The sequence below is a fragment of the Enhydra lutris genome, unplaced genomic scaffold, assembly GCF_002288905.1.
Source record: "Enhydra lutris kenyoni isolate GAN:26980312 unplaced genomic scaffold, ASM228890v2 scaffoldscaffold8, whole genome shotgun sequence".
NCBI lineage: Eukaryota > Metazoa > Chordata > Mammalia > Carnivora > Mustelidae > Enhydra > Enhydra lutris.
The window spans coordinates 13,380,668-13,401,297 of NW_019154092.1; the positions used below are offsets into that span (position 1 = coordinate 13,380,668).

General features: G+C 43.9%; 1 protein-coding gene across 2 annotated transcripts; it reads right to left on the reverse strand.

Moving 5' to 3' along the window:
* Positions 1-614: 614 nt before the first annotated feature.
* LOC111142548 (TGFB induced factor homeobox 1) lies at positions 615-9,394 on the reverse strand. 2 transcript variants are annotated; one of them, XM_022495812.1, is made up of 4 exons: positions 8,941-9,211; positions 8,505-8,829; positions 2,471-2,697; positions 615-1,682 (listed from the first exon to the last, which is right to left on the reverse strand). In XM_022495812.1, the coding sequence occupies exons 2-4, from the start codon at positions 8,518-8,520 to the stop codon at positions 1,107-1,109; spliced, it is 819 nt and encodes a 272-aa protein (XP_022351520.1). In that variant the 5' UTR covers positions 8,521-8,829; positions 8,941-9,211; the 3' UTR covers positions 615-1,106. The 2 variants fall into 2 exon arrangements, with proteins under 2 accessions (XP_022351520.1, XP_022351521.1); XM_022495813.1 differs by lacking the exons at positions 8,505-8,829; positions 8,941-9,211 and adding an exon at positions 9,370-9,394.
* Positions 9,395-20,630: the final 11,236 nt, after the last annotated feature.

Genomic DNA, 20,630 nt, shown 5'->3' on the forward strand with positions numbered 1-20,630 from the left:
CCAGTTTTCACCCACTGTGACCTTAGAAAATAAACCTAACACACAAACAGTCTCATGGCTGACAGAACCCCACTGTTTTAATCATTTTAGAAAATGTTTTCAGATGTTTTAAGAGGTGATTTCTGTACAGATTCACATCGTGTTTGAATGTAGAGGCCTAACTGTAGCACTTGATAAAGTTTATTTTAAAGAGTGACGTGAAAGAGGGAAATACAGAGGGACCCCGTGGGTTATTGTTTCCTTCTGAAAACTTAAGTCCTAATCAGGAGCTTTGAGACCTTTTTTCAACACTGGCCCTGTCTCAAAATGTGAAGGACAGATCACCAAGGGCTTTAATGGCTAGCTAAACACTGATGGAATGAATCATTTCAACTTGTCATGCAGTTTTAAGTCAAGATTTAAGGGCCTGCTTATGCCTCCTATCAAGAGTAAATATCACACATCCTGTTTATACGTACTGGCTTGTTGTCCACGGTTCTTCAAAGAGCTCGTGACACCCCCCTAACTCACACTCCACCCTACCCCCAACTTCCTGCTCATTGGGTGCTATATTCCTACTCATTTTTAAGAAGTGCTTCCCTCAACAAAATACTCTGCATTACAGTAAATTTTAAAGAAAATACTTTATTACATCATGAAAAAAAGGCATCAATCAACTAGATTCATACTTGTTTGGAAAAAAAATGGAAAATTTATTAATTAGTATGTGGGCATCCTGTTCCACATGGGAATGAGAAGATGCTATAGGTTCTCTAAGTATTGCACAGTCTGGAGATTAAAAAAAAAAAAAAAAAGAACAAAAAAGGGAAGGGAGAAAGAGAGGGGAAAAAAAAGAAATCACATGATCTTGGGAACCATCTCACATTATGAATAATCTACCAAGAAACATTTAAAAAAGAAAACCCTTTGTTTCTACAGTAGCTTTGAGTTTATAGTTCTTGGAATGACTGTATTCCATTGAAGACATCTCAGTAACAGAAGCTTCACTTTAGCAATCCCATGTGCAAATATTAATAAAAAAATATATAAAATAATGCAGTTTGTCTCTTGCCATCACCCCGGCAATCATAATAACACCTGTGAAAACTTTTCTTCTTGAAAATGGGTTAAGCTGTAAGTTTAGCCTGAAGCTCCATCTCTGCAGCCCGTTTGAGTGCAACATCCACGAGAAGCTGAAATCCACTAAAATCCTGGTTGAGGTCCGGTGGAGTAGGGGGGGGAGTGTTGAAAAGACCACTCTGTGGATTTGCACTTGGTCCGGATTTACATGTGTCCTCTGGGTACAGGAGGGAGGTGTCTGTGAAGCTGCTGGCTGCTATCTGCTGTGTATCTGTGTTTTGTCCCACACCAACTGGCTGGCAGAGAGAGAAAGGCACGTCTTTCAATGCAGTCACAGTGGTATGACAAATCACAGATGGACGAGCCAATATTGATCCTGGGGACGATGGCTTGGGGGACAGCGGCCTCCCTAGGGCTGGGTTTGGTCCAGCTGTACAGGAATGAAATGGGCTCTCCTCTAGAGCCGGTAGGAAGTTTTTGATACCAATGGCTGACTCCACAGAGCTCGCCTCAGAAATCTTGGCCCCACGGCGGGAAATTGTGAACTGATTTGGATCTTTGCCATCTTTTCTCAGCATGTCTGGGAGGAGCCTGCGGCGGGCGTTGATGAACCAGTTACAGACCTGAAATCATAAAGGTATGCTTTAACACTCGGCAAACACGTTCTGAGAACCTTCTGTGGGATGCCTAATTGATCTCTCTCTTTGCAGTAAAAAAGGCATGAAAAGGCTTATCGGAACTTCCAAAGTTATTTCAAGGTATTTGAGCTCCGCCAAGAAAGAGAGCTATTTCCTGCCATAAACCTATTTCTCTTCTAATACAAATTCCCTTTTTAATCTCATCATCCTTAAGCCTTTTCAGGAGGAAGAAAAGGATAGAAATTCTCAAATGTCTGAAAATGAGTTTAGGGAGGGAAGTTCACCCTTTAACCCTCCCCCATATTAACCTACTACCCACTGCCCCAGCACTTAAGTTAATCAACTACAGAAAAACTTTTCCTGTATGAAAAGGGCCACTCCTCCCAGTTACTGATTTTTCCCAGTTCAAATGACTGTGTCAACAGACACAACATGAATTACTTCACTGAAGTCTGCCCTTGTTTAAATATCAAACCAGTTTCCTGGGCAATAGAGGAAGATTTAACCTCCTCTTTATGTTTGGTGCATAAAAGAAGGCCCTTTTAGGCATTAAAGGAAATGCTATTTGACAGATGACCATCAAGTGTTTCTGCTTCTCTAAAGAACCAGTTAGTACTATAAAGTTTACAATAGAAAAATATTCTTCTTCTTCTTTTTTTTTTTTTTGGAGTGGGGAGGCATTTAATGATCTGATAAACAGGAATGCTATAAAAGGTCTTTGGAAAGGAAAAGAAACCAACCCCATGCATATACCTCATGTTCTTTTTCCTTACCTGTAGTGTAGACAGGTGTGTTTGTTGGGAGAGTAATGCTTTTTCTTGTTCTGAGGGATAGGCATTGTATCGGTGCTCATACAGCCAATCGCGGAGAATCTGCACAGATTCCTTGGGAAGGTTGCCCCTTCGCCTTCTCTTGCCTGCACCAGCAGAGGAGGAGAGGTCCAGAGGGATGTCCATGTTGTCATCATCCTCCGTCTCACTGCCCGATGCCACAACAACACCTGGTCAAGTACAAAGGCCGGCGTCAACCACATTTATCAGGGGAGCACCAACGCACAGCTTATCTCTTAGGGCCATTAGTGTGCAACCACACTGTCTTAACTCCTGAGAGCCAAGCAAGTACCAGTGTTTTCTCTCTTGACATATCAGAGCACATGTCAAAGTCTCAACGGTAACCTGACCAGTGGTGGCATGTTAGAGATTCTCAACCAATGGTCACGAGCCCTTTCATACCCACTTTCCTGTAGAATTTAACTTCTCACATTCCTTTTGAGTGATGCCCAGAAGAAGTCTAGTGCAGCAGAGGAGGCAATGCTGCACCCGAAGTGAATAGTTGGGTCACATGTGAACAGGAAAGGCGCTACAGCAGATGGAATGTATCTAACAATGTTCTCCTTGAGGTCATTGCTAACTCAGGAAAAACGATCCAAGGGTCCTAATGTACATTTTAAATGGTACTTTGCCTCCTTCTTCCATTGAAAGCTCGAAATAAAAGGGCAGAGTCATACATTTTTTCCCACTTATATAAGGAGAGAAAATCAAACACTTAACCCAGTATGTGTCCGTGTGTGTACATATATACTTTTTTTTAAAGTAGGCTCCACAGAGGGGCTTGAACTCATGACCCTGAGATCAAGATCTGAGCTGCAATGAAGAATCCTCATACTTAACCGACTGAGCCATCCAAGCGTCCCCAACCCCAGTTAGTATTCTAAAGGTAAAATTTATTTGAAAATTTTCTGCCAACTCCATGGTCATTTCTTTTTCATTGCTACCTACATTTATTCAAAACTAGACACCTACTTTTAATGGAAAGCACTGGTCACCTTTTATTAAATACAAACAGCCACTGAAGTTTTCAGTTTTGGTACACAAAAATATTTTTTTACTATTGGTACTTGAGTAAGAGCTCAAAAGATGCTACTACTGAATAAACTTTTAAAATTTCTATAAATGTCAACTGACAGTTTAATCAGAATCTAGAATACTATATACCAAGAAGTAGACTTCAGTCTTAAAATATTACATGACAAAGACTGAATATGCACCCCCTAGAGGAAATGCTCTTTTGTCGGTAAGTACTTTAATCCTACCAGAAATTTTAAGAATTCACAGCCACAGAGAATATTTACATCATATATAATAGACTGGGGTCAACAAAAATTCAGACTTGGCCCCTTTAACATTTAAACATAATTTTGAACTTTTAAAAAATTTCAATTACAAATGCTATGGACCCTCCCCCCTTTCAAAAGGACAACTGGCAACTCTGAATGACTAAAGAAATACATTCTCTATTTTGAAGACAATCTAGAATGCTTAAAATGTAAATGAATTACAAACAATCGCATGCTCAAAATACCAGTAGTTCTATATAAAAAAATTAAAATAACATAAAATTGAAAGAAAACAGAATGTTCATAACTTTGTTGATGCAATTCAGAGTGGTTCACCTTGATAAAAAAATAAAAACAAATACTCATCGTGATAAACCATTTGATGCATTGTAAATTTTTTTTTTTTTTAAGATTGTTTATTTATTTGTCAGAGAGAGAGAGAGAGAGAGAGAGCAAGCACAGGCAGACAGAGTGGCAGGCAGAGGCAGAGGGAGAAGCAGGCTCCCTGCCGAGCAAGGAGCCCGATGCGGGACTCGATCCCAGGACGCTGGGATCATGACCTGAGCCGAAGGCAGCTGCTCAACCAACCGAGCCACCCAGGCGTCCCCATTGTAAAAAAAAAAAATTTTAACCCGTACTTTTAAAGCATTTTAACACTAAAAAAGCTATGCATTCCAAGATTTGTTGACGAGCTAGTTCAGTTAATTGAGTCTGACTTTTACTTGGGGACACATTTTTAGTTTTGGACTGCAGGGGGCAGATGGTGCTGGAGGGAGTGTCCACAGAAAAGAACCTTCCAAAGACAAAGTAAAGCAAGTTCTAACAAAAGAGTAGGATGATCTTGCAAATTCACTTCAGCTCAAGGCTTAACTAACAGCCATCAATAAACCGCACAGAAGAATCCTAAGTTTTAACCACCATGTATTTGATGTTCCCTTTTGCAGAGGATTTCATTAAACTGCTTTAAAAAAAGTTTTTAAAAAGAGGCACATTTAAAACTGAAACTGCTTTCACTGTAGAAAATTGGAGAAACTTTTAAAACCTGTATCGAAATTTGGGCAAAGCGCTACTAATAAAATACCTTAAGAAATTAGAAATGAGTTCCTGTTTTACATTTACTTTGATAAATAAAGAAATCTACCTTTAAAAAAATGTGTCAAGTAATTGAATGACTAAGGCAAATTTGAATAAAGCAATTTGTTTAAACTCTTCAACGTCTGAAAAGCCAGACATTCTTCTTGAGCCAATAATCCCTTTCCCCCCTTTTAAACTAGAAAAGTGTGAAAATTTCCTCAGTAAACGGTGAATTCCCAACTGTAGGTTGATAACAACAAAAGAGTTTGAGACATACAAACAAAAAAACCCCAAAGCCTGCCCTTTGATCTGGTTGCTTAGTTTGACAAGAAGCCTGATCTTTCAGAATAGGTTAGTGACACACAAAAAGCAGGTTTCAGTTAAGCAATACTAAACTGCAGTGTGACTCTACTCTGTTCTCAGTTCATTTAAATAAATGAATGCCAGGCCTCTGGACCTCTTAACAAATATTTCCAGTATGGGCACAAAAGCTGAAGTAACAGGAAGTTAAGACTTCAAGTTCCTTGGCCACACCAGCTGATACTTCACTGCAGCAAACCACGTTTGCTGCTGTCAGGACTGTTTTCATTAAAACTCTCCCTCCGGATTGTGGCTCAGCTTGGAAAAACAAAAAGACTTTTCCACGTTACTCATTTCCTATTGTAACAGAGCTTTCCCGGTTACCACTTTTTTCCAAAGGTCCTGCTCTGCTTACACTTAAAAAAATGTGGTGGTGGGGGAGGGGGGCTCACAAGCCTTTTTTTACTCCATCCACATGCAAGGAAATGTTTAGAAAGCCACAAGATGGCCTATGGATCCCACCGCTGGGAAAAATCAATCTTTTCTTAATAGGAACTGGGGTTGGGGGTGGCGGGGGAAAGCCACAGATCATGGCTGTGAAGTTGGGACTTTAAAAAATACCTGGAAGAGGCTAGAAAAGGGATCTAGAAGTTAGAATAATCGAAGGAAGAGTTTAAGTATACAACTAGGAAAAAGGAAGCCTAACCTAACAAGTTTTCTGATTAGAGTATCTCAGGAGATGCCACGGGAATCGTAGTTAACACCCCAAGCACAAACTCCAAGGTGAGCTTGGCTGGACCTAGCTGGAGAGCAGTTCTAAAGGAAGAATTCCAAAGTGTCAGAGACTAGGAGCAAAAGACATCGGGGATTTTCCTCACTCAATCTTCTTTGCTTGTTTTAAATCCATTTGCAGGGTGGGAACTTTCTGATATCCTCAGCTTTCTAAAGACGATACACTATTATCACAAAACAGGCTTACCAAATCTCGGGCCCTGCAACTGCCTTTAAAGTGCTTTTGTTTTCAAGAAAACTTTTCAGATTTTCAGAGACTTTTATAAAACAGACAATAGTCCAACCCCACAAAAGCCAGGCAGGACAGATTTCTTCCCGGTTCCTGGCTGAGTCGACCCGCAAGGCGGCCCTCTCCGAGGTAGTTTGAGGAAAGGGGCGGGGAAGGCAGAACGCAGGAGGACCACAGAGGGAGGAGCCCGGGAGGGAGGACAGCCAGGGAAGCTTTTGTTCTAGCGAGTTTCTCAGCCTCAACTGAAATCGCCCCTCCAACTGCACGAGTAGAGAGGACTTCAGGAGTTTCAGATTACAAGAAACTAGAAACGATGCTATGAATCTCAATATTCTGAGGGGTCTGCCCACCGTCAATACGATTTGCCGGGAAAACCTAAAAAGGGAAAGACACTGGGCAATCTCAGCAGTCTCGGCTCCCCCGCACAAGCTGTGAACCAGTCGCAAAGTTTCCCTTCCAACACGTCACCTTTCATTGTTTCCATGAGTCGGCGCTCGGTAGCAGGACCTCCTTACCCGGTGCGGCCGGGGCCGCTGACCCTGAATATTCGGGGTCCCAGCCTAGTTCCTTTGCTGGGAAGGGGGGACATACTCGAGGGGGGCTCTGGGGAGGGCCGAGGAGCGCTGGCGGGGGGGGGGGGAGACGACGAGGGAGAGCCGCGGGGAGAGCGAGCGTACCCGAGGGGCTGCGGGGGAGGACCCGCGAGGCAGCTCTTCGCCTTCCCCACCCGAGCCCGAACAATGCGGGGAGCCCGCCCCCGGCGGAAACCTAGCTTTGCTTTAGGCTCCCAAGAACCGTTTTACATAAACAAACCCCCCAAGTGATGCCCGTCAGTTCCACCAGGAGACCGAAAACGCCTTCCAGTAAGAAGCTAGACCCGTCAGTCCTCGGCGAGGTGACACAGCCTTCCAGACGCCACGCCGGGCGCTCCCCGCGCGCGTCTGTTACCGAGTCCCGTTAAACATCCGAACCTCTAAGCCCTCAACGTTCTCACTGACCGTTGGGGAGGGTTCGCTGGGAGTCCTACCACCAACTACTATGAATGCCCCGGGTTTTGACATTTAATTTTACTCTCTCTGGGAAAGCATGGGTTGAGAAGCTCCGCGTGTTCTGAAGCCATCGGCCCAGAATGAAAGGAACAGAACTCCTAGGTGAAAACGTGGCCGAAGGAACTCTCCTGGGTTGAAGGCTGCCCCGCTAACAATATTGGGTTTTGACGGTATCCGCCGGCGGAGTTTGAAAGAATGTGGAGTTACAAAAACTCCCGGACGCTCCCGGGCATGCGCAGCAGCAACCCCCCCGCCCCCGCCGCCCCCGCGCTGGCTTCCCTGAGAGATTAACTTCTGTTTTGAACCACTCCACATAAATCACAACAGAAAAGCCAACTCTGGCTCACCACGGAACGTTCGGGGTACCTCCCAGTCAGGGACTCAAAAGTTAACTTCAGAAGGGAGTTAACATTCTTTGACCTTTCGTGGTGGTGGTTTTTTTTTTTTTTCTTTCTGTGTATTTTGTTTTTAAACCAGACTGACGGCAAGTTTTAGTTGTAACGCTTCCAGAACGCTTCGTGGAAACAATGACAGACTCACTCTGTGCCCTTACAACCAAGCCTGCTTGTCACACTTGGACTCATTCTGACCACACGCCGCTTTAAGCTGCTCGCCCTCAGTCCTTACTCTTCATCTTGCCTCAAACTCATCGTGGGAAAACTTTAAGAGACTGGGAGTTTTTAAAAGTCCAGCTTTCCAAGGCTACCGACACCCTAGGGCGGTTTGGGGGCCAGGGTCGCATTCCTTCGATTGTGAAAACACCCCATCCCCAGCGAAGAGTGCCCGGGCCCAACTGGGAGGGAGTGGGGGCCCGGGAGCCCAACTTTCAGACAAAGGCGCCGCGGTCCTGGCGGGGAGAATCGGGGCGGGGGGTCCCCACGACCCGGCCCAAACCTCCACCCGCGAGAACCAGCGAGAGGCCACGCGGCGGCTCCGCGGAGCGTGGGGTGTCGGCTGAGACAATGAAACTTGGGAGGCGCACAAACAAGGCACTGAGCGTGTTTCTTGACAACGTGCCAGCAGCGTGGAGAGGCCCGTCTCCCCACAACAGCCCCTCGTGTTGTGTCTAGAAGGAAAACAGCAACTGCCATTTCAGACGCAGCTTCAACAAAGAGAACCGCCGCCGCTCCTGAGCGCCCCGGGCTGAAAAGTCCACTAAGTCACTCTTTCCCCAATCCCGGCGGGGCCCAGCGAGCACGTTTCCCCGGGACCCGCGCCCACGGCGGGCACAGCCCGCCAAGCCTTACCTTTCTTGCTTTTCATTCTGGAGCTCCCCTTCCAGCGCGAGGCGATGCGGGGGTCTCGAGGGGCCAGGAGCGGGGGCAAAGGGGGCACGCGATTGTCCTCCTTCCCGGCCGACTCTCCCGTAACTTGTAGGACGCGCTCCAGCCGTTATTGCTAATCAAGTCGCTCGGATCCCAGGCTCCCGCTCCTTGGGTGGAATTCAAGTGACACTTGGGTTTACTCCTGCCGGGATCTTCTGGCAGCCGGCTGAGGGCTCTCCCTCGCGCAACTCGCTCCCCTCCCTACTCCTCTCCTTTGTTCCCCGATCCTGCTCGGCGTACCTCGGCGCTGTCAGAGTGAGAGAGGCGAAGAGGGAAGGTACAGGAGGTCCTGCCTCCGCCCCCAGCTGCCCGCCCCGTCCCCCGCCCGCCCAGCCGCTCCTCCGCCCCTCCCCCGCACCTTCTAGTTGGGAAGTACGGCACCGAGCGCTCGGGCTGCACTGCCTCACTCCGCGCCTCTCTGCCCGCTGTCACCCGTCCCTCGTGGGGGCGGCTGAGCCCAGAAACCCGATCCTTCCTCGGTGCTGCGCGCACGCCGCCCGCATCCCTCGCTCTGCTGCGGCAGCGGCGGCGGCGACACCAGCCAGGCGTCCGGGTTTCTCTTTTGGGCCTTTCTTCCTCCGCCTGGCGAGGGTGCGTTTGGTTAGGAAATTGCAACAGATGGAAAAAGGCTGCCCCCTCCTCTACCCCAGGGAAGAAAAGGCTCCCCTCTCGTTTTTGACAGCTGCCCCAAACTCCACGGTTCCCGGCTCTAGCCGCAGGAGAAGACAGCTGCTTCTGATTCAAGGGGCGGGGCGCCGTAGGAAAAGTATTCAGGACAAGAACCAACTTCTTCCAGAATGCGCGGCTGCCATTGACACGCGGGCGCGGCGCGTCGCACCCTGCTCCTCCCGGGGCTCTTCCTCCAACGGCGGCGGCGGTGGGTGGGTGGGTGGGGGCGGTTGGGGGAGGAGAATGAGACACCGACACCCCAGGCAAATGTCTGTTACCCCCGGCTAAAGCTGTGAGTTCCGGACTGGATTGCAAGGCAGTTTCAAAATCTAACTCGTTGCGGACAGACACTTGTCATGCTCACATGCTCTTTAAAAAGTCTCAGCCTGGGGACTGCCCGGGCGCGCGCCTGCCCCACAGCAAAAAATCGGCCTGAAACCTCTACCCTAGGACTCAGGAGGCTGCCGCCTTTAAGGAAAAGGGGCGACCACACCGGGGCTGCTCGTCTGTTTCGGTAAACAGTCTACTTTTAGAGCTTAAGCCCTGTTAGAGGACCCCTTCTCCCCTCGGGTATTTCAAACAGAAACTAGCCATTAAATAAACACATGTTCCTGTTGGTTTATTTTGGTCGAGTTAGGGCTCCAACAGGAGTTCCTTGATGAGATTACCCTTTTAAAAAACCAGATGCTGTTTGGCCGACTTCAAGAAACGCCTGCCCCCTCCCCGCCCTCTCCGCTGGGTCTAGTTTTCGCTCGTGTGTGTCCTGTTGTTTTGAGGCAGACGAACTGTCGCATGCCACTGTACGGCTTTCTCCATCACTTAAAAAAAAAAAAAAAGCAAACAAACCACCAACAACAACGTAAATAAGCCTACTAGAGACGTCAGCGCCCGAGTCTGCCTCCAGTTTCGGCTCTGTGCTGTTTTTGTTTTGTAACCTCGATGGAGAAGCCGGCAGGAAAAGCTCCGTGGAAATAAGGTTAAACCCGAGGACTAAGGCAGCCAAACGATGACTAACTAGACTTTGGAGCCTCTGTTTTAGGATTACACTGGAAATTAAAGCCAGCCTCCCACCCACTCGCCCTCCCAAAAAAAGACACCCCCGCCTCGAGAGTGAATTAAGGCCAGAGTTTACAAAGCTTGGGTGGTTTTACCAATTACAGGACTTAAAATGAATAAACAAGGAAAAAAGCGTCATTCTAAGAAGGCAGCAGCCTTACGATTTTTTTCTTCTGTGGTTTGCCGCCTGCTCGGCACCTAAGAGAACACACATCTAAAACGGCAAAGGGGGGAAACATGGTCCTAGGGGAAACCACCAGCCTGGAAGCTACCCTGCAACTTGCTGGAGCAGAGTTCCTTCCCCGGGCCTGGCTGGAGATGAATCAGCTGCTGCGCCCGAGTGCAGGACAGATGTGGGGCGGGGAAGGGGTGGGGGGCCGCCCGTTAGAGGGCCGCGGCGTTCTTGCATTTGAAGGGTTGTTTGTTGCGGGGATTGGTGGCTTGTATCCGTTGGGGAACTGGGAGGAGGGAGGAGCGAGGAGGGAGGAGAGACGCAGGGAGGAGGAGCCAGGGGTCGGCCGACGCGGCGACTCAGCGGTCTGAGTGGCAGGAGCTTCGTCTGGAACCGGGCGGTTACTGGGGAGACGCTTTGTTTGCTAACTTCGAAAGCTGCTTCGGCTGCCTCGGCCGTTTTCGAAGCCTCTCCACAAAACACGCCTTCGGGTCGGCTTAACCCTCCCCCTCCCCGTTTACAGAAGCGCGAGACAAAAATGTTTCCTTCTGCGTGGTTATCCTTGGCCACGCGGTGGCTCTCATTAGGTACACAAAGGTATCTTTTTTTCCGTCTGAGTGAACTTGGCTAATTATTGCGATTCTCAGGCAACCGGGATGGAAACCAAGAGTTGAAGCGACTTTATAGCTAGAAAACAAACTTTACAGGGGAAGGGGGAGGAGCGGGGAGAATTAAAGCCTCTTTCAAATTGCGAGCAGGAAAACAGTCGAACTTCAAACTCTCGCTGGAGGGCCGGCTTGATCCGGCCAATGCTCACCTTTTGCTCGAGCGAATCCTATCAAAGCTGTTATTAAATCTGGCGAGATGGCACCAAAGAGGAACACCGGCATCATCTCGTGTGATGGCTCTCCAGTAGAGTCTCCCACCCCCACTCCCACTCCCACTCCCACCCCCACCCCAGGCTGGTCTCAAACTTGTTTGGAGCTTTGGATTGTTGTTGCATTCTGGGAAGAAAGTGCCTGGAGTCTGCATAACACAGGGAAGGAAAACAACTAAAAAAACCCGCAATTGCTTAGGATATTTTTTGTTTATTTGCTTTTCTCAAGGTGGAAAAACAAGTTTCAGTTCTGGCTCTGTCAGTCCCTTAATGTCCCAGGCCGGGCTTCTCGATTAAACTGATCCAATGACTTGAGTTTCCTTCCAGTGCTAAAAGAAATGCTATAGATTCCCTTTTGCTACATATTACTTGCTGAATTCACATGAGTGTTAAATTGGAAAATTATGTGAGTAAAAGTGAGAAGGTGCTTGGTGCTGGAGAAGACCGCTGATACACGTTTTTCACCATTATTTATTTTTTTCCCTCTAGGCACACAAAGTTCCATTTGGTGTCATCTTTTTGAAGCCGCCTCAGGGCCAAGAAAGACAGTTGGGTAAGTTAATCCACAGCCTACAAACCCTTCCAACGCAAAAACTCAGCAAGAAACAGAAAGGCAAATAAGCCAGGAAAGTGTGTGCAGTGTGCAGTTATATATATATATATATTCAGGTGATCAGAGAATGTATTTATTTCCTCCATCTACTGGACAGCCATTGATAAAGCATGATTTCCATCCAGCAAGGATGATGACTCACACAGTGGCTGGATCCCTTTTGCTTCTAGTCTCTGGGGAACAGATACTTTTATAAAATATGCAGACTGCCGGGCTCCAAATACTGCACCAGAATTCCATAATCAACTTTTCACATCTCAGGTCAGAGGGTCTTGGGCTGCTTTTGGAGAAGCTGGCCATTGTCTTTCCAAGGGCCTGGGCTACAACAATCATCTTGTGGTGATTTTATCCACCCCATCAGGATTACTCTCCCCACTCTTAGTTGCATGAATAATGTAACTGGGGCTACAACTTCTGTTTGTAATCACTTTCCTCCTGGCCTGCACTTCCTTTCCCAGGCTTTTCCCCTCTCCAGTTCAGTCCTCATCTTTCTTTACCTAGAGGGGGTTTGGAATCAAGGTAACAAAGCAAAAAGGTTATTAGTTGAGCACAGCCTTTCCCCTTTTATTCTCAGCAGCATGTATCTATATTGTGTTTTCCAGTTTATGAAACACTTCCTTAAATTATCTCATTTAATACACAAACTGTAAGGTGGGTTATTCTTTCCCCCTTAAAGTCAAGATAAATAACACATCAATTACAACAAAACTAAAAACCAAGTATTGGGCATAGATATCTGGCTTTAAATCAGGTGATCTCTGTCATTCTTTGGGGGAAGGTCCATCGGATGTAGAACATGGTGAAGAGCAGAGCCTAACCACAGATGATACACCAGGGCCTCCTGAACAGGTAGGGCATGCTCTAAGATCTCCGTCTCTGAAATCTACTTATAGTTTTACAAGAGGCTGTCTTCCAATCTGTCTGCTTTTTATACTCTCCCCTCCCCCATTTTTATTTATTTTATTTATTGTTTTTAGATTTTATTTATTATTTGACACAGAGAGAGCAGATAGCAGATAGAGCAGGAACACAGCAGCGGTAGAGGGAAAGGGAGAGAAGCGCTTCCAGTGGAGCAGGGAGCCCAGTGTGGGGCTCCTTGGGATCATGACCTGAGCTGAAGGCTGACACTTAAGGACTGAGCCACCTAGCCCCTGGCCCCCATTTTTAAATTAAAAAAAAAAAAAAAAAAAAAAAGCTATTCTCTAAAATTCAACAAGACGGCTAAAATGTAAAAGGCCTCCTAATTGCCCCCTTTACTCTCTGTGGGGGCATATGTGTACTACACACTAATATAAGGAATTTTTCATTGTTATTTGTTGTTTTCAAGTCCTCTGTGCCCAGGTTGGACCCACACCACTTGCTGCAAGTCTGGCTCTTTTTCCCTAGTCAAAATTTGGCCTAAATGTCACCCCAGAGAAGTCTCTGTGACCTTCTGACCTAAGTTCAGATACCCCTCTGACCCCTCACTGTCACCACCTAGCTCAGGGTTTCTCAGCCATAACCCTGTTAACATTTGGGGCTGGCTAATTCTTTGTTGCAGGGGCTGTCCTGTGCATGGTTTAGCAGCATTCCTGACTGCTAACCAATACTTGCCAGTAGTACCCTCCCTACCAAACATCTCTAGACATTGCCAGATGTCCTCCAGAGGGGATGGAAATGGTGGTGGTGGCATGGGGAGGTAGGGATTACCTCTGGCTGAGAACTGCTGATCCAGCTCAACCCTTTCTTCATTTCTTCCATAACCACAATTTTTAATTATTTTGCTTATTTGACTGTTAACTTATTTTCCTTTGACTCCCCTTCTAAAATCTATGATCATTACGAAATTTTCATGCACTTAGCACAATGCCTCATACATCATAGATACTCAATAAATATTTATTAAACAAAATAATGTATGCAAATGAGATTGTAAGTGGGTACACCTGGCTGGCCCAGTGGATAGACCATGTGACTCCTGATCTTAAGGTGGTGAGTTCAAGCCCCATGTTGGGTATAGAGCTTTCTAGAAAGAAAGCAAAAAAAAGAAAGAAAGAAAAGGAAAGAAGATAAAATGAGAGTATAAGAATCATTAATGAAAAGATTACAATTGTTACAATCAACATTTGTTGAATATAACATGCCAGCCAGTTTCCAAACATTTCACTTATTTAGTCTTATTTATTCCTGGAAAACAACCCTAAGAAGTATTCCTTGTTATTACCCCATCTGACAAATGAAGTTGTTGGAGTCTGGGGAGATTAAATAATTTGTCCTGTCACCCTGAACCCCTAGACAATGATCCAAACAATAATTATATTCTGTAGTTTGCTTTTTTCCACTTATGTAACAGTTTGCTTAGTGATGAGTATTTAGATAGTTCTAGTTTGTTACTAAGCACAAAAAGATAGTCCAATTATATTTGAAATACTTGACAATTGAGAGAACATGGATGGGCTAACCATCCAAGTCAAGGGAATGCCTCCTGATTGTAAACTCAAAAGAATGTCAGCTCCTATGCAGATTTCTGGGGGCTTGAGTACATTTGTAGGGTCCCTGGGAAGTGGAATGGCTGGGTCAAAGGTATGTGTTTTTCATAGATATTGCCAAATGGCCCTCTAAATCATCTTACCTTTTTAAAAATCACACCAGAAGTATGTGAGAAAACCTCTTTCTCTATGCCTTTACATATTAACAATCAATTTCAGTTCGTCAGTCACCTGGGCAAATAAATGGCACCTAACTTTTGTAAGGTTCACATTTCTTTGTTTGAGAAGGTGAGCACATTTTAATGTATTTATTGGCAATTTTTAATTCTTCTTTTTCCTGATTCATGACTTTTGAGAAATATTTTATTATATTGGTTGTTTCCATGTTCTTCTTTCTTCTTTTTTTTAGAAGGGTAAGTAAGAAACAGTCTGCTTTTGTTCATCTGACAAAGAACTAAAAGGAGTGAATTAACATTGAGGGAACAAGGTTAGGTGAACCAGTAATGAATGCAGGGAGGCGATGTGTCCATTTTTAAAAATATGTATCATTTGGAATAAGTACCATAATTATGCAGCAAGAATAAGACTTTCAGAATATCATACCCGTTTGTTTTTAACTTATTCCCTTTCTCCTCCTTCTGTCAAAGGGTTAATTCATTCGCGTGTTTCCATTTATCACCATTACCTCTTCCCAATGCTGTGGAGGACCCATTTATAATAGCAATAAAGTGATGAAATATCTAGGAATAAATTTAACAAGAAATATGTGCGAGTTTTATGAAGGAAACTTTAAAACCCTACTGAGGGACATAAAGGAAGACTTAAGTAAAATAAAAGATATAATTTATTCTTTCTAGCAAGATTCAGTAGTGAAGGCATAAAGATGTTTATTTTCCCCAAATCAATCTTTAAATTTAAAGCAACTTCCATTAAAATACCAACAGGATTTCTAAAAATTGCCACAGTTCATCAAAATTAAAGAGTTCACTGTAGGCAGGGAAATTCTGAAAGAGAAGCACTGGGGATGAAAGAGGGCAGGGGAAGCCCCTCCAAGTATCAAAGTATATTATATTTTTAAAGGTTTTATTTTTAAGTTATCTCTTCATCCAACGTGGGGCTTGTACTTAACAGTAGGACGTCAAGGGTCATATGTCCCACTGACTGAGTCAGCCAGGTGCCCCTAAAGTATATTTAGAAGTTGATAATATTTGTACCAAGAAAAAAAGGAAGAGAAAACAAAGAACAATGAGACACATTAGAATATATGTGGAGATTTAGATTTTTGGCAAAGGGGTCTTTTCAGAGCAGGGGTAAATTGAATTGGGACAGTTGACTACTCGTAGTTAAAAATAAAGCTGGATCTCAATCTCACTTCTTTAACAGAAATAAAATTCACCTGAATCAAAGATTAAAATGCTGGGGTGCCTGACTGGCTCAGTCAATAGAGCATGTGACTCTTGATTTCCAGGTTGTGGGTTTGAGCCCTATGTTGGCTGTGGAGATTACGTAAAAACAAAATCTTTAAAATAAATAAATAAATAGATAGATAGATAGATAGATAGATAGATAAAATAAAGATTAAAATGTTAAAGTAATTAAAAAGGCACTTATGCGTGTTCTAGAACAGTGGTTGTCCAGGCACATGGATCCTATGCATGTGGCGATTTTTCTTCCCAGAGGACAATCTTCTGGAAACATGTTTGGTGAGCTTAACCTGAGAGGAGGGGGATGCTACTGGCATCTAGTGGATAGGGGCTGGGGATGCCGCTGAGCATTCTACCATGCCTAGGACGGACCGCACAAAAATTATCCTGCCCACGGAGCCTATAGTGCCACGGTTGACACAGCCTGTTCTGAAAGAAGACATAAATATGATCTTGGAGTGAGGGAGGCCTCTCTAATCAGCTCATAAAATCAAGAGACAATAAAAGATATAAACATTTATAAACATTTATAAACATTTATACCTCCACACAATGGCTACTTTTGAAGGAAGAAAAGGAAGGGAATAAGATGCACAATAAAGCGGCTTTTACTTTTTTTCATCTTGTACTTTTTTGGTACAAGTCTGAGAAGAGAGAGAGAGGTGAAATGGAGTTAGAGAGGCAAGTACCCCATTATAGGCTGGTGCAGGGGGCCTACATCATTTTATTTTATCATCATTTACTCCTTCTGTGCTCTTCCTTTATGTAGGTCTGAGTTTCTGACCTGTGTTATTTCCCTTTTCTCTTAAGAACTTCTTTTAAGGGGCGCCTGGGTGGCTTGGTGAGTTAAAGCCTCTGCCTTCGGCTCAGGTCACGATCTCAGGGTCCTGGGATGGAGCCCTGCATCAGACTCTCTGCACAGCGGGGAGCCTGCTTCCCCCCCTCTCTCTGCCTGCCTCTCTGCCTACTTGTGATTTCTGTCTGTCAAATAAATAAATAAAATCTTAAAAAAAAAAAAAAAAGAACTTCTTTTAACATTTCTTGGAAACATGTCCACCATCATCATTTTTAATGACCAAATAATAGTCCATTGCAACTGGGGATGTAATTTATGTACCACTCCCCATTTATTGGACATTGAGGTTTTGTTCTGGCTTGAGTTAGAGAGGATTTTTGAAGCTCCTATATAAAAAATAAGCAGGGATCTAAAATAGGAGTTTGAAGTTGTATTTGGGGCCTTTAAGTCTGGCTCTGCAGGCCAGGAGCCATGGGTGGTTAATCATTAGCAAGTGTGAATAACCCCCAGTGACACCCTGGGAGCTCATTATTCATTGCCTTTTTCAGGACACAATAACAAAGGCTGTCAGACCATTTACATTGTTGAACTAGATGACCAAATCTGCAAAATTAGAAAGGTTAATCCCAATGCAGGTAGTTTTTATAGAAAATTTGGCCAAGTATTCCAACATGTAAAAATAGGGCAAGATGCTTTCCCACAAAACAAATTCATACATGCTATCAGTGGAGGGAGGGAGTCAGCATATCCCCTGAAAGGCATGGAACATTTAAGTCAAGGCTTTCTCTTCTCCTGGCATATTTGGGAACAAGGGAACAATCTGTTATCTCCTGAAGTGTTCAGCAGGCCTCCACAGGATGTCATGAAAAAGCCAAAACAACTATCCCATATTACCATAAAAGGCAGGAAAACATCCTCATGTCCAAGCTACTTGGATATACTTTATTTTTAAAACTTAGATATATTTTTATTTTATTTTTCCAACCCATTTTGGGACCTGTCCTCAGCAACACATTTACAGGGTAGATGATCAGGTCTCCTGTTCAAGGTGAAATAAATGTTTGAATCAGTCTCTATTTTTCTCTCCCCTTCTGTTTGTGCTTGGCAACAGTCCACACTCAAGTGTACTAGTCCCGAATACAGTTTTTTAAAAGATCTTAAAAATAGCCAGGTGACCTCAGAAACAAAGACTCTGTCATGCCTAGAATGTCTTTCTTTGTTTTGCTTTTTTACTTTTATTACGGAAAAATTTAAATATCTAATATGGAGATCCTAGTATAATGAATCCTCACATCCCCATCACTTAGATGCAACAATTATCAGCCCAAGGCCGCTCTGGCTTCATACTCACGTACTCCCTTCTCTCCTATATTGTTTTGAAGCAAATACCAGACATCATATCATTTCTGGATAAGCTCTTAGAGTTAATGTTCTGGCTGGTAACTCTTCATTCCCTAGTCTAAGTGGTTTGTGTACTAAGGGGGCTAAGAAGAAGTCCCAGAATGATGCCCTGTTTTATCTTCCTTTCTAGTTATTTCTGTTTATCAACAGAAATTTTAAGAAAATTTAAACATTTTCTTCTTGCCAGGGAAAATAATTACATTTTATCTGTAGATGGCATTTTAAGGCTGTTAGTTCTCCTAGCCTCTTTTAGGGCCATACCTGAGGTAAATTTTCTTTTTTGGACAATTCTCTCTTCAAATAGTTATTGCCATTTCTCCTAGTTGAACAGTCAGACCACGTGTCCTCTGATTTTTTTTTTTTTTTTTTTTTTTGGTTCAGGCAACATGTTCATCGAATCAGTATCTCACTTTGAGATCTCTAGAACTACTGTTTTAGGTTACTGGCCCTGAAGAAATAAATTACTTTTAAAAACTAATGGCTACAAAGGTGTTTAAGGCAATTATTTCCTCCTTGGGTGTGTCCTGTCTATGTGAGAGACAAGAATAGGGAGATGGGGGAGGAAAGTCTAGAAAGATTTGATACATCTAGTGTGAAGTTGTTTAGTTGTTTTCAGCCAGTGCAGCCAGATGGTAACATGAAAACACACACAGGCCTTATTCCACAGGATAGAATCATGACATTCTGACCATAAAGTTTGAAAAAAGTACAATTTCAGGTAGCTGAAATGTTTTTACTTCCCCCCCTTTCTCCTTTGCCTCCTTTCTTCTCTCTCTATCTGTCTCATAATTCTTGGACACATTATCCCTCGCTGGAAATCAGAAATTGGTGAGTTCTAAATATTTTGTACTTCACAAGAATCCCATTTATTTATTTTTTATTTTATTTTATTTTATTTTATTTTTAAATTTTAAGTCGGCCCCATGCCCAGGGTGGGGGCTCAAACTCACAACCCTGAGATGAAGAGTCAGTCATGGCGCCCCTTAGTTTTAAAACTAAGTTTTAAAAACTAAACAAAACAACCATTTCAAAAAAGGGTCTGGATTTCTTGACTTAGGTTCACTTTGTTTTCATCTAATAAAATCATACGTTCACCTACCAGCCTTTTTATGAGAAAGAATATAGGAAAAAGCCTACACAAACTTCTCCTTCATCAGTCACTTGTCACTTCGTATTTGTCTGATTACAAAGTGCATTTTCTAAACAGATTAATGATTCTGTAAGCACAGTGCTTTGCCTTCTGTCGACATTTTGTTGAGCCTCCAAGAATTCTTGAGAACCCCCCACGCCCCGGCCACAGTCTGAGATACAGGCCCTTCTTTGTAGTTGAAATCCAATTCACAAAATAAAGTCTCCGTTTTTCATACTAATGATATTGTTTAGAAAAAGTCTCCTTTCCAATAGAACTTAAATGTACACTTGCTTTTCCCATTTCTCCAAAATCTGTATCTTATTTTGTAAATTGTAACTTGCATGAAAAACACAAAAAACTCTGATCCAGGGAGAATAATAACACAAATTTAGTTTGTTCAAGCCGTGAAAAAAAGGTTTAATGAAGTTACTGTTAAGGAATCCTTATCTGGTAACAGGCTGTCTAAGCTGGGAAAAAAAACCTTACAATGCTGGAATGGGAAGTTGACATTCATTCCTCATCGATTAGCTGATTAGCTGTAGGATTAGAGGCCTCCCCTCCATCCCCATGCCCGCCGCTCACACAGAGCAATTGTCCAAGCTGCAGATTGTTCTTGAGAAATAAAGACCAGAAAGCTTGGAGGACTTTGAGGAGTTTGTATTCTTTCTTCCAGGTCAAGGAAATCGAAGATTTATATTCTTTTAGCTGGGGTCCTCTAGATCTACACTCTAACCTTCATCCACTCCAGACATAACTTCAGTGTCCACAGAAACAAAACAAAAATAAAATTGTGTATGTCTAGAATTCAGCTTTATCTGTTGCCTTAAGTCCATCACTCTCAATGTAAAATAGTGTCTGTGTCCAAGTTGTGAGATTATGCCTCCCCTCTCTCTTGCAGGTTTTCTTTTCCTTCCTTCCTTCCTTCCTGACTTTATTCGTATATTTGAGAGTGACAGAGAGAGCAGGGGGAGGGCAGGCAGAAGGAGCCAGGAGCCCACTGAGGGGCTTATCCCAGGACCCTATGATCATGACCAGAGCCAAAGGCAGATGCTTAACCAACTGAGCCACCCAGGGGCCGTCTTGTAGCTTTTCCTGCAGTGAGCTTGGACTTATCTTTTATCATCACAAAAAACAGTAGGTGTTATTTTTTTTTAGTTAAAGAAAAGACCTTGGCCTCAGGTTCTAGGTACAATGAGAGGTTATGCATGAATGAAATAGTGATATTAAGTCACTTGGCAAATATTGACAAATATTCTTGAGAGCTCACTATGTGTACAGTGTGAAGCTGGCTGGTGTGAAGATTAAGTAAGCAAAGAACAATAGACGAATGTGCCCAGGAGTTCAAAGGAGGAAAAAAGACGAGTTGTTTAGTGAATTCTAAAAGCTGAAGGAAGTAGAATTGGCAAGGTTTTGAGAAAAAGGAAATCTCGTGTTCAAAGC